This window comes from Salvelinus sp. IW2-2015, linkage group LG8 (assembly GCF_002910315.2).
Source record: "Salvelinus sp. IW2-2015 linkage group LG8, ASM291031v2, whole genome shotgun sequence".
Lineage (NCBI taxonomy): Eukaryota > Metazoa > Chordata > Actinopteri > Salmoniformes > Salmonidae > Salvelinus > Salvelinus sp. IW2-2015.
This window is the reverse complement of record NC_036848.1, coordinates 43,753,237-43,781,015: the sequence shown is the minus strand read 5'-3', so window position 1 is coordinate 43,781,015 and position 27,779 is coordinate 43,753,237. Positions and strand designations below refer to the sequence as shown.

The following is a 27,779-nucleotide window of genomic DNA, read 5'->3' as shown; positions in this document are numbered from 1 at the left end:
AAAATTATAAACTTAGTGAGTGATATAAACTAACAACAGCTGCTTGATATCACTGTATAACTAGTACACATTTCTCCTCAAATTGAATTTGTTAGTTGAGCCAGACATTGAGTAGTCTGAACAAGCCTGATTTCTACTCAAAGACAGTGACAATGGGACTGCAATAACCAGATATCCCTATTTTGACAGGACACATTCATGATTACAGAGGTCTGAAGGGCAGACGCAAACACTGTGGGACGGCTGGAAAGAAAGAGGGCAAGATTGTGTGTCTGCATTTTTAATTGTAGTTAAATAATACACACACACACACACACACCACCCACACACACACACACACACACACACACACACACACACACACACACACACACACACCACACACACACACACACCACACACACCCACACACCACACCACACACACACACACCGCACCACACACACAGACACTATTCATTATCCCTAACATTCTCTCTCTTATCAAAGGAGAATCAGGAAGTGAGTTTGCTTGTGTTGTGGCTTGAACCTTCTGCCTCAGAGCACCATGAACCATCTTCATGGGTTATTATGTGTCCTTTGTAAACAATGGTTTTATACAGTAGGCCTGTTGCAGTAAATTGTGAAGCACGTTAGAAATGAAATTATAAATGTGTAATAGACTGCTTATGAAGAGTATTCACAATATTATCAGGACATTGTAAAATACAAGTACTTTCTTAACCACAGAGCCACAATGACAGTCAGCACAATTGATCTTAAATAGGTGACATACGATTTGATGAAATACGTGATAGAATTCAAGTAATAGTACAGCTCAACATATAGTACCAGTCAAAAGTTTGGACACACCTACTCATTCAAGGGTTTTTCTTTATTTTTACCATGTTCTACACTGTAGAATAATAGTGAAGACATAAAAACTATGAAATAACACATATGGAATCATGTCGTAACCAAAAAAGTGTTAAACAAATATTTGATATTTGAGATTCTTCAAAGTAGCCACCCTTTGCCTTGATGACAGCTTTGCACACTCTTGGCATTCTCTCAACCAGCTTCATGAGGTAGTCACCTGGAATACATTTCAAGTAACAGGTGTGCCTTGTTAAAAGTTAATTTTTGAAATTTCCTTCCTTCTTAATGTGTTTGACCCAATCAGTTGTGTTGTGACAAGGTAGGAGTGGTATACAGAATATAGCCCTATTTGGTAAAAGACAACGAACAGCTCAAATAAGCAAAGAGAAACGACAGTCCATCATTACTTTATGACATGAATGTCAGTCAATACGGAACATTTCAAGAACTTTTAAAGTTTCCTCAAGTGCAGTCACAAAAACCATCAAGCGCTATAATGAAACTGTCTCTCATGAGGACCGCCACAGGAAAGGAAGACCCAGAGTTACCTCTGCTGCAGAGGATACGTTKATTAGAATTAACTGCACCTCAGATAGCAGCCCAAATAAATGCTTCAAAGAGTTCAAGTACAAGACACATCGCAACATCAACTGTTAGAGAAGGCTGCGTGAATCAGGCCTTCATGGTCGAATTGCTGCAAAGAAACCACTACTAAAGGACACAAATAATAATAATAAGAGACTTGCTTGGGCCAATAAACACGCGCAATGGACATTAGACCAATGGAAATATGTCCTTTGGTCTGATGAGTCCAAATTTGAGATTTTTGGTTCCAACCGCCATGTCTTTGTGAGAGGCAGAGTAGGTGAACGGATGATCTCCKCATGTGTGGTTCCCACCATGAAGCACGGAGGAGGAGGTGTGATGTGTGGGGGTGCTTTGCTGGTGACACTGTCTGTGATTTATTTAGAATTCAAGGCACACTTAACCAGCATGGCAACCACAGCATTCTGCAGCAATAKACCATCCCATCTGGTATGCACTTAGTGAAACTATCATTTGTTTTTCAACAGGACAATGACCCAACACACCTCCAGACTGTGTAAGGGCTATTTAACAAAGAAGGAGAGTGATGGAGTGCTGCATCAGATGACCRGGCCTCCACAATCACCAGACCTCAACCCAATGAGATGGTTTGGAATAAGTTGGACAGCAGAGTGAAGGAAAAGCAGCCAACAAGTGCTCAGCATATGTGGGAATTCCTTCAAGACTGTTGGAAAAGCATTCCTCATGAAGATAGTTGAGAGAATGCCAAGAGTGTGCAAAGCTGTCATCAAGGAAAAGGGTGGCTACTTTGAAGAATCTTATAAAATATATTTMTATTTGTTTAACACTTTCTTGGTTACTACATAATTCCATATGTGTTATTTAATAGTTTTGATTTCTTCACTATTTTTCTACAATGTAGAAAATAGTAAAACTAATGAAAAACCATTGAATGAGTAGGTGTGTCCAAACTTTTGACTGGTACTATATGTTCAAAAGTGTTAATGGAATTGAGAATTAGGTTATTGACAGATGTCTCCTAATCAATTGTTTGAACAGACAGTCCTTCTCCTCAACTTTGATTTGGTTTTTAACATAACAGACAGTAGAGAAAAACTGTTTAGAGCTACAAAAAGGTACCTGCAGAAGGCTGTGAACATGGCCCTGCATATGAAAATAATGGGCAAACCACCCGTAGACAACAGCAGGTGCAGGAAGGACAGAAAAAACACAAAGTACTGTAACTGTATGGATACATGTTGAATAATTTCTGAAATATAATTTATATTTTCTGCAAGGCTTAACCTGTGTCCAGGATACCAGCCCATAGAGTCTATCTTTTGTTTTACAAGAGTAGCTCAATAAAGTTTTAATAATAATGCTGAAAAACATTTAATTTTTCCCTCTGATATTATGTTTTTTCATTGTAATAAGAAAGTCAGACATGTTTCTAGGTTGAATGCCCTTAGTGACATACAGTAGAAAAAAACTAATGGGAGAAGGAATGAGGTCAGATGTGGCCACGTTTATAGAAGCTGCAACGTGTCCTCTCACTGAGAGTGCAATGAGAGGGCTTTGTAATACTGCCACATTTTCTTCTCTTCTTCTTCTCTAGCATCATCGTACACATGGGAGGGGCAACCCAGATTTGGATAAGCTGCATTATGCATGTCATGCAATTACAGTGCATTCAATGCCAGCAGTGATTGTTGTGCTTGATTGTATGCCATTCAACCGTCTTTGTCAAATTTGTGTCAACCATACGCTGCATGTGATGAGTGAAACAAAATCACAAAATGAACGAGTCTTCTAACTCCTGAGAATAAAAACAGAWTGTTGGATGCACATTTTAGGGATTTAATTTAATATAAGTTTTCTTTAATAGTAAACACTTGAGTGAGAGTGTATACAAGTAATCTATTCATTTCTAAATCATCTCAACAACTTTATAAACTCATAGCACATATCGTTCAAAATATCAGTATCTCAAGCTTCCCTCAGGGCATTTCTGTAAGTAATCTATAACTAGGCCACTCACATGCCATATAGTCTATGTCTAATCTCATCCTAATAACATACGATTCAATAATGTTAACATCAGTGCTATCAATCAATAAAATGACATGAGGCCCCTAACCCATGAGAGATGAAGGGTTCCCTAGCCAGCCTTGCATAAACAATTAACATCTCTGTGTGTAAAAGTCTGTGCATATAAGTCAATCACCGCTTAAAGTAACTGTCCAGTGAAAATCTCACATTTAAAAGTTAATATATAATAACTCATACCCAAATAATGTCCTATACTCATYTTTGTGGCCAATGCATAAATTGGAGGAAKTAAACAAACACTTCAAAAACCCACCTCATACTTGTATCTCAAACAGATTTTTTTTTTTAAATGCTTGCTATTTKKTCATAGAGGATGATGTCATCCTCCTAAGAAGGATGAGCTGGCCAATCAGCCTTCTACTTGCATGAATATTTTTTATGACTTGTARACACCCACACCACTCCAACACAGAAAAGCTTATTTTTAACATACTATTTTAGAAGTTAAACTATTTAACTAAAATTGTAATTAATTGTAGGTCATATTTCATAGAAATCTGGAAACACTGGTGACCTTCTGTGCAATCAGATAATTATTCTGATCTTGCATTTCATGACAGAGTCCTGAAAAACATCCCCATCCAACTACATCTCAAGATTCACAACACAAACCCAGCTGTTATACCACATAAAAAAAGTCCTTAGGCTACAACACAATTGAAACAATCAAACACTTAATTGCATCTATCAGATACACAGTGTTGGGGAGTAGTGAAGTACATGTAGTTCAACTGGTAATTTAACTACATTTTGCAGTAGCTTGGTGGTAGTTGAACTCAATTCAAATCTAGGTAATGTTTTCAGTAGCTAACAACTGGAACTACACACTACTTTTTTTTGCAAAATAAAATATGGGTGAATAAGACAATAATGTCATTTCATTTTCAACATCAGACCTGCCTAATTCTCACTTGAAACATAGTTTTTGTGTCTACTAGGCTAAATTACACATTCTGTTAACATCTGACTCCAGAGTGATATGTTCTTGCAATTTGGTAGTCTATGACATTTRAGATATAGATATATCACAAAGTAGTTTAGATGTAGTGAACTACTTTTCCAAACTAACTTTAGTTAAGTAAACTATATTTTATTAATTAAGGTTAGCTTTAGGTTAGTTGAACGTCTTCCAGTGTGAAGTAATTGTTAGCTTGGTAAAGTATATTTGCAGAGTAACTTCCGCAACACTGCAGATATACAGCAGGGAATATAGCCTTCTGTTTTGGCTAAGAGAAAACATATATCAAAGTGTTGATCAAAAAGATGGAGTGTTCTCCACACCTTGCCTCAAGTTGAACAAAAGTGGTTCATGCAAAGAACATCCACGGGTCGGGTAACCGTTTGAAGATGAAAAAGGAAAAAAAGCCCACCGGTGTTTGAATGTCCACGTTTTAACCAAAATGTGAACTTGTTTGACACCCTCCTCCCCCCTTGTGAAGGAGGGACTCCTTTCACTTGTACAAGTTATCTTCTGCGCCCAGGACCTCCCCAAAAGTTTGGCATATAAAAACCCAGTTCACTCATTTGTTTAGGCAGTAGGGAGGTTCTGTCAGGGTCTGGATTGGAGTAACAAAGTGCCGGACCCTACTTTTTATGGTTGGAGTCTGAGGAGTTAAAACAGGATTCCCCTTGCCTCAAAGAGTCTACATGTCTAATATTTAGACATGTTCAGCTTTGTGGATATTCGGTTAGCGCTGTTGCTAAGCGCAGCAGTGCTATTGGCAAGAGGTCAAGGAGAGGACGATAGTAAGTATCACTTTATATGAGATTATGGGACACAGGGACTCTCGCAAGAACAATGGATAGCGCGTAAAGGGACCTTTCTATTATGTTTGGGATGATGTAAATGTCGCTTACCTACCCTGTGGGACACCTGACGTTAAATTGTCAGCAAACATCATCAAAGGGGTTATATCATTGCTTTTGGAGCTCCGAAGCTCGATGCATTGAACAAGGATTGTATATTTTTTTGCTTCCATGGCTGCTGGTTCTCTGGCGTGCAGACACATGTTCAGTGAGCATGTTCAGTGAGCCCCTGCGCTCGCTTTTCACGCGCTATTTCATGTCCTCCGGCAAGGGAAATTCTAGCTGTTGCAAAAGCTTGGATGCGCAATGATGAGATTATGTTAAAATGGAATTGGAATAAAATACAAATCCATAAACCACTTGAAACAATTATATTACTTATGTTAAATACAAATAAGAAATAGGGAAATGTTTTTCAGAAAAAAAGCTCAGAATAAAATATTATTGGCATTGACGCCTATCACCCAAATCTAGGAATTATAGTATGTACAATGGCAACAACGAATTGTGCCTGGACTGGAACAAGCCCATGAAAGATTAGGCGATAGGAAAGCCCTATTCCCCATTAGCCTACTAGTATACATGGAAATGTGTAGCCTATTTAATACACTTCATGGCATCTGCAATAAGAACTTCCATTGCTTGATTTATAATAACTTTAAACCAGGGAGGCTAATTAAGTGAAAATAGTTGTACTATGACGTCTTCAGGAATTGTCTAGACATCAATTTATCAGATTGGGTGGGTATAGCTAGGGGGGTGTGGCTCGGTGGATTATAACGTCATTGTACAGGCTTGGAGCGCAGCTCTGTGGCAGATATTGGAAATGTTGGCCTCATCACCAGAATGACAACACAAGCCTGGGCCGACTGCCCAAATCACCACACGAACCCATGCCAGTGTGCCTTGCTTGGCTACATATAGGATATACAAGCCTGTCTGACATTGGCTATAGGCCTAGGCCTACTTCATATTATTTTGCTTGTAGTTCAAAGTTCAAACATAGGCCTGGGTAAATGTCATTACACATCATTTGGCCAATGCTGGTCTGCTGCAAAGGCAACGACCAGTGCAACACAATAGGACATTCAGATAATTGATGTCTATAGTTTGGAAAACAATGAAGAGAGAACCCTGTCTCTGTAGGCTACTTTCTCTTAAGAATTCTCTAAATCTATGAAATATCTTAAATATTCTCTAGTCGGGCCATGAGCCTGGGATGTTGGTAGGTATAGGCCTGGCTAATCTTATGCCAATGTCATTCATTGAGAGTGGTCTCCTAGGATCCTACATTATGACTACCTGTGGCAGGACTCGAGTTTCACAGCCATGACTGGTTTGCTATTTTCGAATTTTTCGTGCAGTATAATATAACAGTATGACATAAGACAGTATAATTGCAGCAATAGTTTGCTTTTGAAATGCTCACTTCTGATAGGTCTATTCAATTGTCATGTGACTTACCTTACGTTCCCAAAACTCTCCATCTTCGCAGGTGGATTCGGCAGCTGCTCGTTGGACGGCCAACAGTACAACGATAAGGATGTATGGAAACCAGAACCCTGCCAGATCTGCGTCTGCGACAGCGGAACCGTTATGTGCGACGAAGTGATTTGCGAGGACACAACCGACTGCGCCGACCCTATCATCCCCGACGGCGAATGCTGTCCTATCTGCCCCGATGACTCCGAGAGCGAGGGTAGCCTACCTTTGATGACCACTTACACCTGTGCCTTTTGGTAGCGTTCTGGCGCCCCCAGTGGCATCAGTAGGCTGCAACGTTTCCAGTTATAGACAGAGGGGGACAAAGGGAACCGGGCGGGCCTTACACAGCCTTACATGCTGGCCATTACTTAGAATGGACTGTATCCTCATTGAGGATAAGCAGCAAAAAAATCACATTGGATATTACTATTGCTTTTCTTTCCCCCACACCTTCTTTATGAATGGATTAACCCTGTTCAATGCTGGACATGTGCATATTCATTTTACACTCACATCTTCACTAGGCAAGTCAGTTAAGAACAAATTCTTATTTACATTGACAGCCTACCGGGTAACAGTGGGTTAACTGCCTTGTTCAGGGGCAGAACGACAGATTTTGCTCCAGGATTCGATCCAGCAACCTTTCAGTTACTGGCCCAACGCTCTTACCACTAGGCTACCTGCCGCCCCAAGGCAGGTATATAGGCCTAATCAGCATTAGGCCTGTAATGCCTTCACACCCTGCTATATGGGATCCAGCCATACATTAATTGTCAACACAGTATTATTGTACATTGAGAATCATTGTTTTACAGGATACGGTTTTTACTACCAAGTTCATGTGTGATATGAGTTTAAAAGGGTTAATAATAATATGATCTCTTCCTCTTAATTGATTTCATAGATCCCCAGGGACCAGCAGGGCCTGAGACAGAGGTATTTATGCACCATTTACAACTAGTATTGATTGTGTTAATTATGTTATTATGTCATGTTTTATATGTGTTATAACACATGTATTATTGTGTTATTATGTCAGTGAAAAATTATATGATCAATGTATTAACATTATTGAATAATGTTAATCATAAATAAGCCCATATGTTCATTATGGTTCATATTTGTTCAAACTGTGATACCTTTCAACTGTGCTGTAGGCCTACCATTTAACCCTCCACCAAAGGTTCAATGCCTTATTTTATGCTAGGCSTACTCTACATGTGTAATGACTCTAGTAGTTCATAGCTCAGTAGYCCTACACCACTCTCATTGAAGTGCAGTGCAGTGAAACAAGCACTGCAGCACACCTGATTCTCTTCCTCTTGTTGTACATCCACAGGGACCACAGGGAGGTGATGGCCCCAAGGGTGATGATGTAAGTTTTAAACTGTTTATTTTCAGTACAGTTTTTCCATGAAAGACATAGGGGGAAAAATCACYGTGCATTAGTGTCACTGATTCATTTGACGAAGCATGGCTTTGTGGAAGTGGTGCTTAAGGTTGAGGTTGAGATTTGAATTGTAAAAGATTGTAAACACAGGTGGGTATTTCGGAAGGGGAGGAGCTGGGGTTTAGGCAAAGGCTTTGACTTATCGTCTGTTTCTGTTCAGTACAGATTTAAGTACCTCAGCACAGAAAAGCTATTTTGCAGTATAGTTAATACTATGTCATTTTAACTACTTAACTTCAACCAATCTTTCAAAGTAATGATTGACATTAGTTTCTAGAGACTGGTATGTATTTTTCAAGGATTTGACCTATTGACCTATCAACCTTTGGTGGAACTTTGACCTTTGCATCACAGGTCAAGTGCTCCTGTGGGTGGTAAAATCCATATGTAGCTTTCTAGCACATGGAGCCCCAGATTCAATAATTTGAGTTTTTTTTTGTGGGGAAAACAGCAGAGCCAGAACTGCTATTCATGGCATGCTTATCCATCTCTCTGTCTTTGTTACTAAGAACATGTGTATCTCTCTGTCTGTCCATCTCTCCAGGGTCCTGAGGGAGTTCCAGGTAACGATGGCGTGGATGGCCAGCCTGGCCTGCCCGGCCCCCCAGGCCCCCCTGGACCTCCTGGCCTTGGCGGCGGAGTAAGTTACCGCCATGACAAAATAATATCCAAACGCTATTTCCTGTGGATATTTACCAGTCACTACCAGTCTAGTACCAGAGTTATCCGTATCCATGGTTTTTGGTATGCCTGAGAGGAAATATTAATAGATATCTAAGTTAGAGAGTAGTGAGTGTATCTCCCTGCTCCTTTCAGCACCAGCGGTGTGTGGACAGCTCCCTAGTCTCTAAATCTGGTTTGTGGAGGAGAGGAGTTAGACTAGAGACAGAATACAGAGGCACACAATAAACTGTTATGATTGTTGAGACAGTTGGTAGTAGAGGGAGACTATTCCTCCTTCTTGATGGTGATGATAGTAGTGACTAGCCACATTGTATGATGTATCAAGCTGTTATTTCCCCCTCTGACTAAGGTTGCATCCCAAATGGAACCCTATTCCCTATATAATGCACTACATTTGACCAGGGTCAATAGGGCGTTGGTCAAAAGTAGTGCACAATATAGGGAATAGTGTGCCATCTGGGACTCAACCTATGACTGAGTTACAGACAATTTTATAAACAGTTGTAACCAGTTATGAACAGTTGTAACCAGCCGTTTTGTCACCTCTATGCTGTATGCTTAAGAAATATCCAAAACGAAAAGAAAAAAAAGGAAAACAATTGATTATTTATTTCCTTTCCCACAGAGCTTCTCTCCTCAGATGCACCATGGTTATGACCAGAAATCCGGCGGTGGCCAGGCCCAAATGGGACCGATGGTATGAATGTCCTCATCTTGTCTTCCTCTGTGCCGTTTTAGTGATCAAAGTGGAGCCACATTTCCAGGCTAAATTGAGCTAAGAGGTCTGGTCTCAGGCAGTATCAAGCACCATTGTGAACTGTATGCAACGCATACTAGATGACAACATTTCTGTTGCCTGGATTCAGAAATGCACAACCATTATGTATGTGGTCTATACCAAGCCTCTACAAAGCAGTCTTCAGAGCAGTGTTTAAGCTATATAGTTTAAGCTACCAATTACTTCACAATGGAAGAAGTTACGCTACACTATAGATACCCTTATAAAAGATTTAGTTCTATAGTTACTTTGAAAAAGTAGTTCACTACATCTAAACTACTTTGTGAAAAAATATAATATCTAAATCTGAAATGTCATAGACTACAAATTGCAAGAACAGATCACTCTGGAGTCAGATGTTAATAGAATGTGTAATTTAGCCTAGTAGACACAAAAAAGGTTGTTTCAAGTGAGAATTAGACAGGTCTGAACACTACCAAGATTTGAGTTGAATTCAACAACCACCAAGCGACTACAAATGTAGTTTAATTACTAGTTGAACTATATGCAAAACCGTTCGGGTGCTACAGACAGAAGTTGACACATCAGCTGTACCGAAGTGCCGTGAAGCTTGTGGGTGTCGTGGAGATAAACAACCAACATGTACGTTTTCGTGAGAGTCTCACCTTTCGATTTCTTTATTATACAGAATAGATTTCCGCGGGGGCYCACACATCAACTCTAGCTGCATGGTATTGCTGTTTTGAAGATCATGGATCCTGTCATGGTTAGGTGATGATTTGCCTATGCAGTGTAGTTTACACTAAGCTGTACAGTACAGTACAACGCTTTCAGGTTTGCAGTAGACCTCTGGTAGTGATTGCTCACAATGATCAGCTATGTATTTTATGCTTTAGATTACAATACCTCACATATTCACTTTATCTCAATCAAGGGAGGTAAAGTACTGCTACCAATGGTGTCATTTATTAATTGACTAATTGGTTGTTGTGTTTTCCATCAGGGCCCTATGGGGCCTCGTGGTCTCGCTGGCCCACCAGGCAACACTGTAAGTATCCTTTCATTATTTATTTTCATTTTCATTTTCAACAACAACAACCTCACTCATCTCATGTTTTATAAGACACATAATGAAACATTTATTTGAATCTCTTTTTATTATACCAGGTGTGATATATAGGTGTGAAAATCATTCCAGTTATAACATTTGTTGTACATACATTTATACAGTTTACAGTGTAGTATATTTCTATTTGTCTTAAGTAATATATATCTTATAGCAATACTTATTATAGGGCCGGTTTCCCAGACAGATTAACCTTGATCCTGAACTAAAACTATATTTCAATGGAGATTCTTTATTGAGCATGTTTTTTAGGCCAGGAAAACCGGGCTGTATTTCTTATAACAATAGTGTATATAACCCGTGTCACATGGTCGGATCTGTGTTCCTGTCCTCCACCAGGGTCCCCCCGGTCACCATGGTCCCCCTGGCGAGCCCGGTGAGCCTGGTGGTTCTGTGAGTATACAAAAATGAGAACTTCCTGTTGATTTAAAAATCATCCGACACACATTCTGAAAGCACCACTTCCTGACCATGACCAACAGTTGTAGTAGCAACCCCCCCATACCCCCAAAAAAGCCCCCCCCCACAAACACACACACACACACACAGTTCATCCAATTGTGTTTACTTTATATTTCACTGAGCCATGACATTTCTGATGTACAGCAGCCATAGTAACTATACTCATGCGCTAGCAACCTTTGTGAACCAACATCGACACACAAAATCATTCATTTTGAAAGGACACACACACACATCCACTAATCTTTGTTTGTTCCTTGTAGGGTCCCATGGGTGAACGTGGTACAATGGGCCCCCATGGCAAGAACGGAGATAATGTACGTTATATTTTTTGCATGATCTCAATTTTCATTCTATTTCATTCCATTTGTCAGATCTGTAGCTCGAAAACCATGTTCATTTGTAAACACAGTCAACACAGAACTCAACATAGACTTGTCTAGTTTTCCCCCTTTGCAACTTACACCACAATATTTTCCCCCAATGTATATTGTATTGACATGTTATCATTACAAACATTTTAATAATATATATAATATAATCATAGTAATTGTATCATCCATTTTTTATACAGTTTTTTATGCCACATTATTATCACTGTTTGTATTAGCGGCAGAATTATGCACAGTGAGAGGACCTCTTTGTCTCTGTGTCTCTCCATTAACCTCTGTCTCCATCCCTCCTCTCTACTCTACAGGGTGAGCCTGGCAGGTCTGGTCGCCCCGGTGAGCGTGGCTCCGCTGGCCCTCAGGTGAGCAGCCCTCTAACCCAATAGGTCAAGGGTCAGATGCTCCTGTCAAAACAGACTTGGTTCATATCAGTAAAGGACCTACAGGGCAGCTTTCCTTTGACCAATGTGTGTTTGATGAGAACCATTCTAATAGACTACCGTAAAAGTAAATAACCACTAATACTAAGACATTTCCGTTTCAACACTGAAAAGGCAACACTATTTTCTTTATGTCTCTTATGAAGACGAGTCCACAACATTTCTTCTTCTCCTATCCTACAGGGTGGTCGTGGAACCCCCGGAACTCCTGGCCTCCCCGGCATCAAGGGACACAGAGTGAGTAATATAAGGAGGAGGAGGGACATGAGGATTCTCCAGGGTGAAGTGTACCCTAGGTACAGATCTAGGATCAGCTTTCCCTCCCCAAATCCTTTCCCTAACCATTAGTAGGGGAAATTAATAACTGACCCAAGAACAGCTACTAGGGGCAACGTCACTCTACTCCCATGATGATATGATGGCCATGACACTACAACTTTCCTACATTACACTCCTAATCATACAGAATAACACCTGACCTAACAAATGCTCTTTGATTTCCTCCTCAGGGATTCAACGGTATGGATGGTGCCAAGGGAGACGGTGGACCAGCTGGCCCTAAGGTTAGAAGTCTATCTAATGATATCTATCACCATGTGAGTCTATCATTACCTGTTGTGGAGAACTCATCTGTTCCCCGTTGTTTTCTTCCTATTTTTCTCTCTATCCCTCTGACCACAGGGAGAGGGTGGTTCCCCTGGATCCAGTGGCAACTCCGGTGCTATGGTGAGTATCCCGTTCAWATGACAAATACACTTTGATTTAATTTAAGTAAAGCTCTCGTCTCAATAAACACATCAGAGCCCATTATCTCTCAGGAACTTAAAGATATCAACCTGCTTTCCAGGAGTAGCAAAGACTAAATAATGTCCGTTTTTTAAACAAAACATTATGGCCCAGTGAAAGTAGCCAGCCGCTGACATTGTTTAGTCATTACTGTACTATCTAGCGTTACTGAACTCCCTCTGCTTCACCCCTCCCGTCTCCCCAGGGTGCACGTGGTCTTCCTGGTGAGAGAGGCCGCCCTGGACCCGCTGGCTCTTCTGTAAGTACCACACTGCATTGCCTTCACTTCATTTGATTGATAGATTGATTGATCACAACATGAATCGCAGAAAAACCTTAGACACTATCTCCAATGACACAGAAAAGTCTGAGACTTGATGTCATGTTGATGTATTGCTGCAATAGCCCTAAATATCAACTCCTGTCTTTAATGTGCAGTATGCTTACACTTGTTCACCTGGCCAATATGCTTTCATAAATTGTTCTTCTCAGAACCAGAAAGAAATAGAATTGATAATAATTTCCCCCACTTCTTCCTCTAGGGTGCTCGTGGTAACGATGGTAACTCTGGTCCTGCTGGATCCAATGTAAGTATCTGTATTACTGGTGACTAACCTGTCAACCTGTCWAAGCAATTCAGAGTACACCATTCAGTGTCATGTGTTGGTCCTGACTATGTGAATTTAACAAGTGTTTATTTGATCTTTCCAGGGACCCACTGGCCCATCTGGTGCCCCTGGATTCCCCGGAGGTGCTGGAGCTAAAGTATGTCATACCCCCCACCCCAACCCGCTAACCCTAATCCTCTTGTTGCGTCCCAAATCTCCCAAAATGTGCCCTTGTACAATCCTCACCATGCATTTTGAAAGCACTGGATAGAGGCAATTTCACCCATATTTCTTACACCAGCCTTTTCCTCTCAAATCCATGATTTAAAGTGGTAGAGAATTGGAACCCAGATTGAGAACCTGATCTGATATAGGCAGTGGCCACCAGATGGCATATGTACACCTCGTGGTACACCTCCCTCCTGTCCCCTTACTGTAGACTACAGTACAGAGCTCTATTAGAGAGGAAACAATGAGAGGAGTGAGAAGATGAAGTCGTACCGATTATGAATGACATAAAAACAACAAATTATTAATGATCTTCCTACATTTCTATGCACACATACACACACACAACCCCCCCCCCCCCGTCATCTCCGTCTCCGTCCCCCTACACACACACAACGGTAACGTCAGTCACAAAGACTAAATATCCAGTATCCATACGCCCTCCTAATTCCCTCTCTGCTGCCCCCCTTAGGGAGAGACTGGTCCTCAAGGAGGACGTGGCTCAGACGGACCCCAAGGATCTCGTGGAGAGCCCGGTAACCCCGGACCCGCTGGTGCTGCTGGACCCTCTGTGAGTACTGTTGTGCATGCATATGCTTGCCCTGATATGCTTATATGATTATTTGTCCTGGTTGCTAATGCTTATATGTCCTTATCTTACATACTGTATATCCTTATCCTTATATATATATATATGTATGTATGTGTGTATATTCTTATGGTTGCCCTCATAGTGTCTAACCTCTGACCCCTGAAGTTTACTGTAATATAATTTCCCCCCCTCTTCCCCTCTCTCTTCCTTTCTTTTCCTCTCTTCTCCTCTAACCAATCAGGGTGCCCCTGGAGGTGATGGCCAAGCAGGAGGCAAGGGTTCCACTGTAAGTATGAGCCATGTGGATACATCAAACTGATTGTTCAGATGATCTATGATAGATTATGTTCAAATTAATACTGGTAATACTTCATATAGAAATGATAATATATGCCATTTAGCAGACGCTTTTATGCACAACGACTAACAGTATATTATGTCCATACTGGTACTGGCACACTAACGTTTGTCTCCTCTTGTCTGTCCCAAAGGGTGCTGCTGGTATCTCTGGTGCTCCTGGTTTCCCAGGAACTCGTGGCCCCGCTGGACCCCCTGGATCTGGTGGTGGACCCGGCCCCAAGGGTAACCATGTGAGTACCACTGTTACGATCACTATTTTGTAAATTGGTCAAATAGCATTTAATGTATACGCTCGCTGTACTGCATTATTTTGTGATGTGCTTGTGCTATTTTGAACAAGCAGTCATGGCGAGTATTGTTTTGTAAATTGGTACAACACAAAATTCAATAGAACACAGTAATTTAATGCATCTCTATGGGGTAAAAAGCAATTAAACTTTTGTAGCACTTCACTCCATTTTGTGATGTGTAATATTGACCAGGAAGTAGTGGTGTGTTACCTGATGTGATTTGTTTGTTTGTTTTCCCTTACAGGGTGAGCACGGAGCCCAAGGCACCAAGGGAGAGCCCGGTGTAAAGGGAGAGCCTGTAAGTTTTCAATGAACTCTATGATATATCACCTATGGAAACACAATCTTTCACACTGCAAGCAGCTTACCATGTCTCAAAACATTTAGAGTCTGTATCCGGGACACAGATTAAGCAAACCCAGTTCTGGACCAACAAGCATCTTCACTGGAAAATCCCAATGAATGTAGCTTTTTGTTCAGGACTATGATCAATCTGTGTCTGGGCCATAGGTGTCTAACCCAGGTGTATAACCTGTTTCTTCTGAAGGTGTTGTTAGACTGGTGAGTTTACTGTACTGTGGGTCTGGTCTCATGTCTGACCCCTCTGTCCTTTCTACCTCTTTCTCCAACCAGGGTTCCGCTGGTCCCGGCGGACCCCCTGGACCCTCTGGTGAGGAGGGAAAGAGAGGTGCCCGTGGCGAGCCCGGTGGAGCTGGTGGTGTTGGACCCCCTGGAGAGCGTGTACGTTCCCCACCTCTGACTCCTCAGCCCCCTTCTCCCATGTCAGATAACCCTTCCCTGAAGTGCCTCTACTCATAACAAATGTGTCTCTACACAGACAGATTCATTTTAAAGTGTTTGTGTTTTGTTTTCTCCATATGATTACAGTAAATATGTTTATTTATTTTAGAATATGAAAAACCATCAACCAACCATCAGAGCCTCAGCCACCAGTCTATACCACTTAGAGCCTCAGCCACCAGTCTATACCACTTAGAGCCTCAGCCACCAGTCTATACCACTTAGAGCCTCAGCCACCAGTCTATACTACTTAGAGCCTCAGCCACCAGTCTATACTACTTAGAGCCTCAGCCACCAGTCTATACCACTTAGAGCCTCAGCCACCAGTCTATACTACTTAGNCTACTTAGAGCCTCAGCCACCAGTCTATACTACTTAGAGCCTCAGCCACCAGTCTATACCACTTAGAGCCTCAGCCACCAGTCTATACTACTTAGGGGCACAACCATCTGCATACTGTAGAATACGTTGAATTCCCAGGGGTCACTGTTTGTCAGTCAAGCCCTGGCTTTGTGACATGGTGTGCTGTGGTCCCATATGTAATGTTGCTCCTGTTTCTTCCAACAGGGTATGGCTGGTATGCGTGGTTTCCCCGGCTCTGATGGAGCTGCCGGTGGCAAGGTGAGTCAATAGTCAGATATAATAATAATAATGATATAATCCTATAATAATATGTGTACAGTGTGTATACGACCAATTGACTTTGATTTGATTTTAATAGTTAATAAACTGTCAACTATAAAGCCATAGTCTAAGAACATGACACCTGGTGTGTAGAGTGAAGCGCCATGTTTGGTCATACATGAAATGAAGGAGCACTGTAAGCATCGTAGCAGAACATTGTATTGAACCTAGAAACACATTTTATTCAGCACATGATCCTTAAATATGCTGTCTGTATGTGTCCTTATGGTTAGCACTATTTCATCTCTGGCCCTGGAGCTTACTCTAATGCTTACCTATCAAAACTTGGCGCAGACATCACCAATTGACCTTCCTATGTGATAGGGTGGCCCTGGTGAGCGTGGAGCCAATGGACCAATGGGAGCCCAAGGTGCCTCTGGTGAGGCTGGACGTCCTGGCGAGCCTGGCATGCCCGGATCCAAGGTGAGTGGTACCTGTCCACCTCTCTCTCTATTTCTCATTTAAATTTTAAAAAAAACGACAATCAATTCACCATGTGACCTTTAACTTTACTGTAAGAGCATGCACAGTTTAGTACATGATATATCATTCACATAGATGTTGTGCACACTTGTAGTCTTTGAGTATTGTAACCTGTATTCTCAGGTGGAATGTCATCTAATGTGTTTTCTTCTCTCCCTGCCTGCTGTAGGGTATGACTGGTAGCCCTGGCAGCCCCGGACCCGATGGGAAAGTTGGCCCTGCTGTAAGTACTACTGACCTATTCACTGCAAACTCAATGCATACTTAATTACTATATTATTACTATGATATATAATATACTATATTGGCAAGAGGACATTATCGAGAGGATTTAACACGTTTTATCCTCCACGCCCCTTAGTCATGATGCAACGATAGTAGATCATGTGGTAGTCATTTCATTTGTTCAATCTGGAAGGCACCAAACCCTTTCATAACCTGTGTGATCCTTCTCTTCTCCTGATGTACTGTAGGGTATTACTGGAAACGACGGTCGCTCCGGACCCCCAGGCTCCTCAGGAGCCAGAGGTCAACCTGGAGTCATGGGATTCCCCGGACCCAAAGGACCTGCTGTGAGTAAACAAACAAGCTAACAAACATACAAACAAATMTATATTAATTTCCCTCCTAAATAGTTGTTAATAACTAATTATTTTCACCATACTATTTCATATACTGAACAAATCTAAATGAATGTTAGGAGTTGTGTGTTCAGTGTGTTTTCTGACAAATATAAATGTATAGTACATGTTGTCTGTCTCTTCCGTATAGGGTGACAATGGCAAGCCCGGTGAGAGAGGTGAAGCTGGAGCTGTTGGTGGTCTTGTAAGTAAAGCTATACTTATACCTGAAACAGATAGGATCAATCATTCATACTGTATCCTTTATGCGATATGGGCCCAATTTTGGACTGAAGTCCATGTTAAGTCAACTTATATCAAGTCAGAATAGGGCCCTTTGTCTATAGGGCATTTGCGTGTTTTCTTGGGTTTGTAATAGACGCCATCTTGTTTCTGTGTAGGGTGCTCCTGGTAAAGATGGTGACTCTGGTGCTCCTGGACCCCAAGGGCCTGCTGTAAGTATTCACAAATATCTTTCTTAGAATTAATGGTACATTTAGCCACACACATCTCCAGTACATTGTCGCCTTCAATATTGGATTGTCTCTTAACACATTGAGACACCTTTGTATGAATTCATTCATGAGCCACCCAGACACCATACTTAAACTGCGCGCTGATATAGTTCCCCCCTTGTGTTCCAGGGTTCTCAAGGAGAGAAAGGAGAGGGCGGCCCCGCCGGGCCTAATGGATTCCAAGTAGGTTACCAATCACAAACCTAACCTCCACAATCATTACTTGTATCCATATTCACATTTTCAACCAATAATGTTACATGTGGACCTGAAATCTCAACCACACCTCTCATATCTTCCTTATAGGGTCTGCCTGGTACTCAGGGAGCTACTGGTGAGCCTGGCAAGGCTGGTGAGCAGGTAAGTAATACCCTCCATCACAGAGATCCTATAGGTTCTTGATGTAATTCCATGACATTGAATTGATGGAAAAAGTATACCTTATATACTGCTGCAAAGCAAGTTTTTTACCCAAATACAGTTGTTGAGGTCTAATCAGCCGCTATCTAGCAATAAATGTCATTATGTGCCAAATGTTGCTATAAAAAGGGCTATAAATACATTTGATTGATTGATTGATTGATTGATTGATTGATTGATTGATTGATTGGTTGATTGACTGATGCCCTCTCCTCTGTCGCTCCACAGGGTGGGCCCGGTGAGGTTGGAGGTCCCGGCCCCAGTGGATCCAGAGTAAGTASAGTACCTTACTGCAGCTCTGGATAGGATCTGGACCCCCAGAAGCTGCCATCTGTCTAAGCTGCCTTCTTCAGTAGCTGTTGCATTACTAAACATGATGCTCCCCTCTACTCCTCCTCTTCTCCCCCCGTATTCTGCTCTCCTCCCATCTACTCCTCCTCTTCTCCCCCCGTCTTCTCCTCTCCTCCCATCTTCTCCACCTCTTCTCCCCCGTCTTCTCCTCCCCTCTCCTCCACATCCTCAGGGTGACAGAGGTTTCCCAGGCGAGCGTGGTGGCATCGGATCTGCTGGCCCCGCTGGACCCCGTGGAGCCAATGGTTCTCCTGGTAACGATGGTGCTAGGGTAAGAGAACACTGGAGAGCACATATACAGATGACGTCATTGATTAAATAAATAACTCGGTCCTTATGTTGATCCAAGGACTGAGAATTACATTAGGCCCCATACAACCATATCATTAGTCGTTTTCTTATTTATTTTTGCACCGCAACAAATCTTTTTCTGGATGTAACATTTTTGTTTATATATTATTTGGCCATAATGTGAAAGGAGTTTTAATGTATATGTCTCTGTCTACCATATTTGTTCAGGGTGAGAGTGGTGCTGCTGGTACCCCTGGCGGTATGGGAGCTCCAGGTCTGCAGGGAATGCCCGGAGAGCGCGGCTCAGGTGGCAACTCCGGTGCCAAGGGAGAACGAGGTGATGGTGGCCCCAAGGGAGCCGARGGTGGCCCTGGAAAAGACGGCATGCGTGGTATGACTGGACCCATCGGACCCCCTGGACCCACTGGTGCTCATGGAGAGAAGGTAAGAGCAAAATGCTGTTTGGATGAAACGGTTTGATTACTCAGTAAACAGTGCAATATCATTTGTTGAAAAACTATTGTGTAGCTACAGCCTTCATGTATAACATTATTTTTTAAAGTATTAAGTATTCAATTGAGACAAATATGAGATAGTTTTATTCTCATCTGATCGCCACTCTCCCTCTCTTTCTGTCTCTGTGTTTAGGGTGAGGGTGGTCTCGGTGGCCCCCCTGGCCCCACTGGAGGTCGCGGTTCCCCTGTGAGTATCTTCCAATGACATACTACATCTTCACCTGCTTATGACGGTGGTGTAGTACGCCGAATGATGGCCCGCCATTTCTCTTTATCACACTGTATACGCTTTTCATTCCCAACCTCTGACCCTGTGTGTTTTCTACCCATAATCCTCTAGGGTGAGCGTGGTGAGCATGGTGCCCCTGGACCTGCTGGATTCGCTGGACCCCCTGTGAGTAACATCATCACCCAGTCTGGTCCAGTCCAGAACACTCTGAAGCTGGTCACAGTTCTGTTTCCAGTGGAATCCCATAACCCAGTAATGACCAGTCCTGACCAGTCCTTTCCACTTCTCTCTTCCCACTTCAGGGTGCTGATGGTCAGCCTGGCAACAAGGGAGAGAACGGTAACAACGGCCCCAAGGGTGAGGCTGGTGCTCCCGGGCCCGGTGGACCTGTTGGTGGTCCCGGACCTCAGGTATGGCTGTCTGAGGCTGTCCAATCAGCTTTAACTCCTGACCCCCCAGACCCTCCCCCTCAACTAGAACATTTTATAATGTGTCCAACTGATGCATACTTATCATTTGTATACATTCAAATGTCCAAGATAGATAGAAAAATACATTTTTCATGTTGCTGTTTGTTCCTGAATCAACCAATTCAGGAACAGTTTGCAAATATACAGAACAAGTTACTTTTAGCTAACAGGGCACCCGTGTACAACATATATATCCTGAAACGTACTGTAATACAGTGACCGATTGAAATAGTTTCTCACCATTAGGAGAAGGTGCTGAGGACTGAATAGGTGATGTGACTGTTAGTTTGTCCTGTGTTTCTTTTTATTTTATTTCATTTCACCTTTATTTAACCAGGTGAGCTAGTTGAGAACAAGTTCTCATTTACAACTGCGACCTGGCCAAGATAAAGCAAAGCAGTTCGACACATACAACAACACTGTCCTAAATAATATAGTAATGTTCAGTGCATATATTTATTATACTATGTCCTATTAATTGTTCTTATGGCCTAATTCCCTGCTGTTTGTGTCCTCAGGGTCCCTCTGGTAATTCTGGTACTAAAGGAACTCGTGGTGCACCTGGACCCCCTGTAAGAACCTCAAACTTATCCTCAAATCATTCATAGCAACACTTTTAATTGCTTTAAACTGAACAAAAATGTATACAAAACAAAGAGTTGTAAAGTATGTGTTTTTTTTGTGAAAGCTAATCTGTTATCTCGTGTGTGTGTGTATGTGTGTGTGTGTGTGTGTGTGTGTGTGTGTGTGTGTGTTTGTGTGTTTGTGCGTGTCCGTAGGGTGCTTCCGGTATGCCTGGTCCTGGTGGAAGAGTTGGTCCTCCTGGTGGAAGTGTAAGTTCACCTAACCAAGGTCCTCCATCTTCTCAACAACCTATCAAACAGTCCCATTCATGCACACTGAAACATATCAAGTTTGGCTTTTTGAGTTAAACATCTTTAACTCACATACTTTTATATTTAAAAAAATGTTGCTCTGAACAAACTCGCCTCATCTCCTAAATGTTTTCAGGGAGCCCCCGGATCCGCAGGCCCCCCCGGCCCCGCCGGTAAAGAGGGACAGAGGGGTGGACGTGGTGAAACTGGTAATGCTGGTCGCCCCGGTGAGGCTGGAGCTGCCGGACCCCCAGGTCCCTCAGGACCCTCTGGAGCTAAGGGTAACGATGGTACAATGGTAAGTAAAGTAAAGTAAACATATATAAACAACAACAGCAGCAATAAACAAAGTAGTAAACACAACAACACATCAAATACTAAAGGGATGAAGGGAGATTGGGCAAAAACAACAATTATTATATATTTTTATTTCCCAGCTATTTTCAAGCATTACAAAACAAAATTAAAACGATGTAATGTACCAGATGGAATGTTTAAAAAACAACAACTATAAAACAGAAAAAAATATAAATCAAAATCTGTAATGCTACTTTATTTGTAACATATGTATGTAGTCAAGTTTAAACCATGTTGATGGTTTATAAAGACTTGTTCTGGTTCTCCCTGCTGCAGTGAATAATCTGTCATCTTTTTCTCTAGGGAGCCCCAGGAACCCCTGGACCCGGAGGTATTGCTGGACAGCGTGGTATTGTGGGGGGCCCCGGAGGAAGGGGACCCAGCGGTACTGCAGGAACACCAGGAACAGCTGTGAGTGTTCCCATCAACAACACCCCCCCCAAAACACTGACCATATTACTCTTAACCTCTATCAAAAGTATTAACTCACAAAAAAAGCACTTTTGTCTTAGCTTTGTCTCTACTCCTAAAGCCTTCACACTTGACACTTAACCCTTGACTTGTCCCTTGTCCTCTCTCAGGGAGAGCCCGGTAAGCAGGGACCTGGCGGCCCAGTCGGTGAGCGTGGCTCCCCTGGCCCCATGGGACCCCCTGGCCTGTCTGGTGCGCCCGGTGAAGCTGGTCGTGAGGGTTCCACTGGTCACGATGGTGTTTCCGGCCGCGATGGACCCCCCGGCTCCAAGGTACGCTTCCACTATCAAACCACCTGCTACACGGAACTTCTGTTATAAACAACATTGCTGCTGGATAATAAATATAAACAGACTACTTGTCTTATAATGTATACACTTACTGCATTTTTAAGTAGAGCTTTTCAAGACGCTCAAAGAGCTTTACAATGTAAGGGAGGAAACTCACCTCATCCACCAACACTTGTCCCCATCACTGGTGACATTACCCTGATGGCTCTTTGTCTGTGTGTGTGTGTGTTCATTGCAGGGTGACCGTGGTGAGAATGGTAATGCTGGTTCCCCTGGTGCTCCCGGACCTCCCGGTGCCCCCGGTCCCTCTGGTGCTTCTGGCAAGTCCGGTAGCCGCGGAGAGTCTGTAAGTACCTCTTCGCGTCAATTTAGGGGTTGACTATAGTAACTTTCAGGCCTTAGGAAAAAAAAATTGTCTCGCAATGTTACCCTGACATACCCTGGGATACATACCCTGTGATACATCAATGTGCTGTATATGAGCAGATTAGTGAATCACCATTCATTCAGGTATTATTTATAATTTTTATTATATGCAGTTATTCTTTACACACTTATCATTATCCTTGATTCTCTCTCTTTATCTCTCTCTCACTCTCCCTCTCTCTCTCTCAGGGTCCTGCTGGTCCCGCTGGCCCTAACGGTCCTGCTGGTGGTCGTGGTGGTCTTGTAAGTTTTCTGTCAGCATTTTGGCATCCATACACCTTAACCTAATGCATTGTAAGGCTGTCCGATATTTATTGGCAGTGTTGAATACCTGTTTGACCCCTTGGCCTATCTCTACAGGGACCTGCTGGTGCTCGTGGAGACAAGGGAGAGGCTGGAGAGGGTGGAGAGAGAGGCCACAAGGGACACAGAGGTTTAAACGGCATGCCCGGTCTTCCTGGACCCTCTGTGAGTATACCAGGCTTATTATATTATACAACTCCTGACTAATCTAATGCATCATATGTTAAGTAAGGTGCTACTCTTTATGCTTATGTTCTGCCATTTTAAAGGTCGTTTTTATTTGATTTGAGGCATTACGGAAGCATGCACATTGTTTCTGGGTTGAAGATCTGTTGTTCTCTATGCTTTACCATGGCTGATCTAATGTGTGATTGATGTATCTGGTTCTAGGGTTCCTCTGGCGAGTCTGGGCCTGCTGGACTTAACGGACCTTCTGGACCCCGAGTGAGTGTGACACACACTTCTAGCCCACCAATAGAACACGAATCAAGGCTGATAATATAATATACATATGTCATGTTGTGATCTTTACCATAACAACACGATTACACACATCAGATTATGCAGGGATTTCCTATCTATTCCTTCATTAAAGTGATGTTGCCAGTGGAATGGAAGGAATAGGACCTCTGATGAAAGCTGAAATGTCAAGTTGTTAATAGTTGTTTAAATAAATAATGGTGAGCGAGTGTTGTGCCTTTTCCTTTTCAAGGGATATGACTTCTAAAGGAGTTGTTGTTTTGTCTCTGTCCTACAGGGACCCCACGGTTCTTCTGGCTCCACCGGCAAAGATGGCATGAACGGTCTGCCTGGACCCATCGGACCCCCCGGACCCCGTGGTCGCAACGGAGAGATGGGAGCAGCTGTAAGTCTCACACTAACCTCTTTTCCTCCACAAGCACACACAGCACATAACACACAGCACACACAACACACAGCACACAGCACACATAGCACACACAGCACACAGCACATAGCACACAGCACACACAACACACAACACACAGCACACACAGCACACAGCACACACAGCACACAGCACATAGCACACACAGCACACAGCCTTTGAGGCCAGATTTGACCCCTTTCTATCCTCTTCTTTCCTACTCAGGGTGCTCCTGGTTCTCCTGGTCTGCCCGGACCTCCAGGTCCTGCTGGCGGCGGCTTCCATGTCGCACCGATCTACAACCAGGAGAAGGGACCTGACCCCATGCGAGGAGGAGGAGGATACCACTACCGCGCTGACGAGCCTGACATGATGAACGACCGTGACATGGAGGTGGACACCACCCTGAAGAGCCTCAGCCAGAAGGTGGAGAACATCCGCAGCCCCGAGGGATCCCAGAAGAACCCCGCCCGCATGTGCCGTGACATCAGGATGTGCCACCCCGAGTGGAAGAGCGGTAAGTTCCAGGCTCAGTCCAGCCCACCTCCAGACCGACACTGGTCACGGACTAGGCATGCTGTGATCAGTGATAGATTGGTTGGTTGGTTGGTTGGTTGGTTGGTTGGTTGGTTGGTTGAATTTATAAGATACTCAAAACACAGCCAAAAACATCAAAGAGCTAGCAGCCTACTTTATTTTACTTTCATTTTCACCTTAAGCACCTTGATGGCTTATCTTCTGTTCTTTCTTTAACCCACAGGCCAGTACTGGGTGGACCCCAACCAGGGCTCTCCTCTGGATGCTGTCCAGGTCTACTGCAACATGGAAACCGGACAGACCTGTGTCTATCCATCCCAAGATACCGTCCCCATGAAGAACTGGTACACCAGCAAGAACATCAGGGAGAAGAAGCACGTCTGGTTCTCAGAGTCTATGGACAATGGCTTCCAGGTATGGACCATTCAGCGTAACCAGCTGACAAGTACTCCAATCAGAGCTCGGGTAGAAATGACTCGTCTTACACTCAAACCTGGATTGCTAGGGACATGGGACTTGACTTGGACTTGAGGTTTAGTGTCCTGCCTTCACTACAACACTACCTTCATGATACTAACCCCCTCCTCCTCTCTCCRTCTCCAGTTCCAGTATGGTAGCGAGGGATCCAACCCAGAAGACGTCAACATCCAGCTGACCTTCATGCGCCTGATGTCCAACGAAGCGTCCCAGAACGTCACGTACCACTGCAAGAACAGCATTGCCTACATGGACGAGGCCACAGGCAACCTGAAGAAGGCCCTGCTGCTCCAGGGAGCCAACGAGATCGAGATCAGAGCTGAGGGCAACAGCCGCTTCACATACAGCGTCAGCGAGGACGGCTGCACGGTGAGACGCCTACTACTACTGTCTACTTTTACTGTCCTCCACTCTCTTCTATTATCTTTCAACTCCCTTCTGCACTCTTCCACTCGCTGCTATTCTCTTCTCTCTTTACTCTCATATTTAACTGTCTTCTACTGTCTTCTACTCTCCTCTTCTCTCTTCTACTCTGTTGTCTTTATATCTCGTCTCTCTTTTTTGTTTTGTTCATCTGCTATCACATGAGGTGGTGGTGCATTGGCTTCATTTTAAGATAAGACGGTGTGAAATGCATATTAAGGAACTCAAGATAGATGAAGTGACTAAATAAAAGAGAGGTTATGTAGAGGTTAGTGTGTTATCAACCCCTTTTACCAAGACTGGTTTTTGATTCTGACCCATGCTCTCTCCTCTATCTCTCTCTCCATTCCACAGTCACATACTGGCACATGGGGCAAGACAGTCATCGACTACAAGACATCAAAAACATCTCGCCTGCCCATCATTGACATCGCTCCTATGGACGTTGGTGCYCCTGATCAGGAGTTTGGCGTCGAAGTTGGCCCCGTCTGCTTCGTATAAAAAAAAAGAAATGTGGACATGAAATTGTTTTTTTTCCTAGCCGTCATCTCTAATTCTATTTTCTATGCATTACCTACAAACTCATTTGGCTGCCAAACAGTTCCACGAGTTTGAAACTACTCTGCTGAAGACGTCGTTTGCGTGTTTTTGATTCTGAATAATTTGTTTGAGGGGACTGCTACTTCAACCGAAACCTACAACAAGCAAGGACACTTAAAAAAGAATATTTTGTTTCCACTGGACACAAGAAAATTATTTTAAGTTGTAAAGTGTAAAATCTCCCCTGGAGAAACACAATGAGATACAGGTGACTTTMTTACCACTGCGGAAGGACAATGAAACCAACAAATGCTATGTACCATTTTCTGGTATTAAATACATCTTAAAAACTGAGTGTCTTCTTGTTCTAAATTCATGACAAAAAACATCTGGAAGTTCACCTTCACTTTAAATACCCTAATGGCTACCTCAGAGAAGAAGTCCATGTTACCCAAAATGTTTCATGAACCCTAGGGCAGATTTTACGCTACAGGAGTATTATTAGAAAGAAAACAACTGTCAAAGGTGCTATAATATCAACTCATGAGGTCCAGTTATTGGTATTTGATAGAGAATTCCTTTCCTGTCATAATTAGCTAACAACCATCGGATCTTTGGTGCTAACAAATCAACACAATGTCTTCCTTGTTGTCAATGTAGTTCAATTGTTTTCTTTGTCAAGTGTTGGTTAATTAACAGTTCCGGAATATGATTTACTGTGGATATAATTCATGCTATGGTGTCTGGTGCAGATTTAAGCAAGTGGTTTTGTTTTTAGTTATATTTCATTTCCCCTGCCCCCACCTGATGTTTAAGTGTCAACCCTTTATGTGTGCCTTACCCTTCCGATTGTCCCTATCACTGCACCACTCAACCCCCCCATCCTTTCGTTTGTGTTTTGTTTGTTGAAAAAATAGAGTTTCTAAAAAAAGAAAAGAGTTAAAAAAATCTGAGAAGCAGACACACTTCCATGGTTTTGAAAAAAGAGAATCTGTACTGATGTTGTACATGTATAATAAATCAAGATGTTTTTAATTATTTGGTTACTGAATAAAGCATGTGAAGTTGTCTACTCAATGTTTGACATGTCCCCTTGGTTTCCTCCATTCATTTCACATCATACCTAAATCAAACAAGCAACCGACAATCCAGTGACAGTGGCTGATTGATTATACAAATGTAATATTTTATATAGGTTATTTTTGGCTGTTGGTAAAATAATCTCCCAAATAGCTTAAAGTGTAACTTCCCTTAAAATCCTGAAATGTGATATTCTAGGCATATAGTCAAAAAACATCATTCCAAAAAAGCCCATGTTGACCCCTTTCTTGGGAAACATAATATTAAGGAATTAACTGTAGCCCTAGTTGTCACAACTGACTTGATGGGCTATCCATTCCTCCTCATCGAACCCTGAGTGTGACTTGCGGGACAGATGCAGGATGGTAAGGAGCAATTTGGATAAAAAGTGACGTGCTATTAGGCATAGTTGTTTTGGTTGAAATAAACTCACAATTTTTTAAATTTCTAGTGCTCCAAATTTGCAGCTACACAAGAATTACGCAATAATAAATATTAGTTGACCAATAATATACATGACCATCTGCATAGTCAGCCACACATTTTGATTGAAGCTTCTGAGCCTTATCACCGTTTTGTTGGATCCTAGAATTAGCAATGTAGCCTTGTACTGACCCCTGGTGGAATTCCATGGAACAGTTCTAGAATTACGACAGAGTGGGGCAGGCTACCGTGTGTGTTACTGTCCGTCTACCTACTGCAGGTCTACTATGGAAAGCCGTTTTAACATAATCCTCCAAACCAGAGTGCCGCGTGGCAAGACACGTTCACACGTTCA

At 42.6% G+C, this 27,779-nt stretch overlaps 1 protein-coding gene across 1 annotated transcript; it reads left to right on the top strand.

Moving 5' to 3' along the window:
• Positions 1-5,046: 5,046 nt before the first annotated feature.
• On the top strand, positions 5,047-26,275 carry col1a1b (collagen, type I, alpha 1b). The gene is made up of 49 exons (XM_023993459.2): positions 5,047-5,258; positions 6,814-7,017; positions 7,708-7,739; positions 8,143-8,178; positions 8,798-8,893; positions 9,563-9,634; positions 10,680-10,724; positions 11,142-11,195; positions 11,528-11,581; positions 11,962-12,015; positions 12,277-12,330; positions 12,603-12,656; positions 12,775-12,819; positions 13,085-13,138; positions 13,422-13,466; positions 13,591-13,644; positions 14,188-14,286; positions 14,549-14,593; positions 14,799-14,897; positions 15,202-15,255; positions 15,591-15,698; positions 16,326-16,379; positions 16,767-16,865; positions 17,095-17,148; positions 17,399-17,497; positions 17,697-17,750; positions 17,947-18,000; positions 18,190-18,243; positions 18,367-18,420; positions 18,709-18,753; positions 19,004-19,102; positions 19,351-19,566; positions 19,771-19,824; positions 19,978-20,031; positions 20,169-20,276; positions 20,855-20,908; positions 21,116-21,169; positions 21,348-21,509; positions 21,872-21,979; positions 22,150-22,311; positions 22,568-22,675; positions 22,945-22,998; positions 23,116-23,223; positions 23,449-23,502; positions 23,816-23,923; positions 24,170-24,461; positions 24,705-24,895; positions 25,085-25,327; positions 25,736-26,275. Exons 1-49 carry the CDS (start codon positions 5,177-5,179, stop codon positions 25,880-25,882), a joined length of 4,383 nt encoding a protein of 1,460 aa, XP_023849227.1. The 5' UTR covers positions 5,047-5,176; the 3' UTR covers positions 25,883-26,275.
• Positions 26,276-27,779: the final 1,504 nt, after the last annotated feature.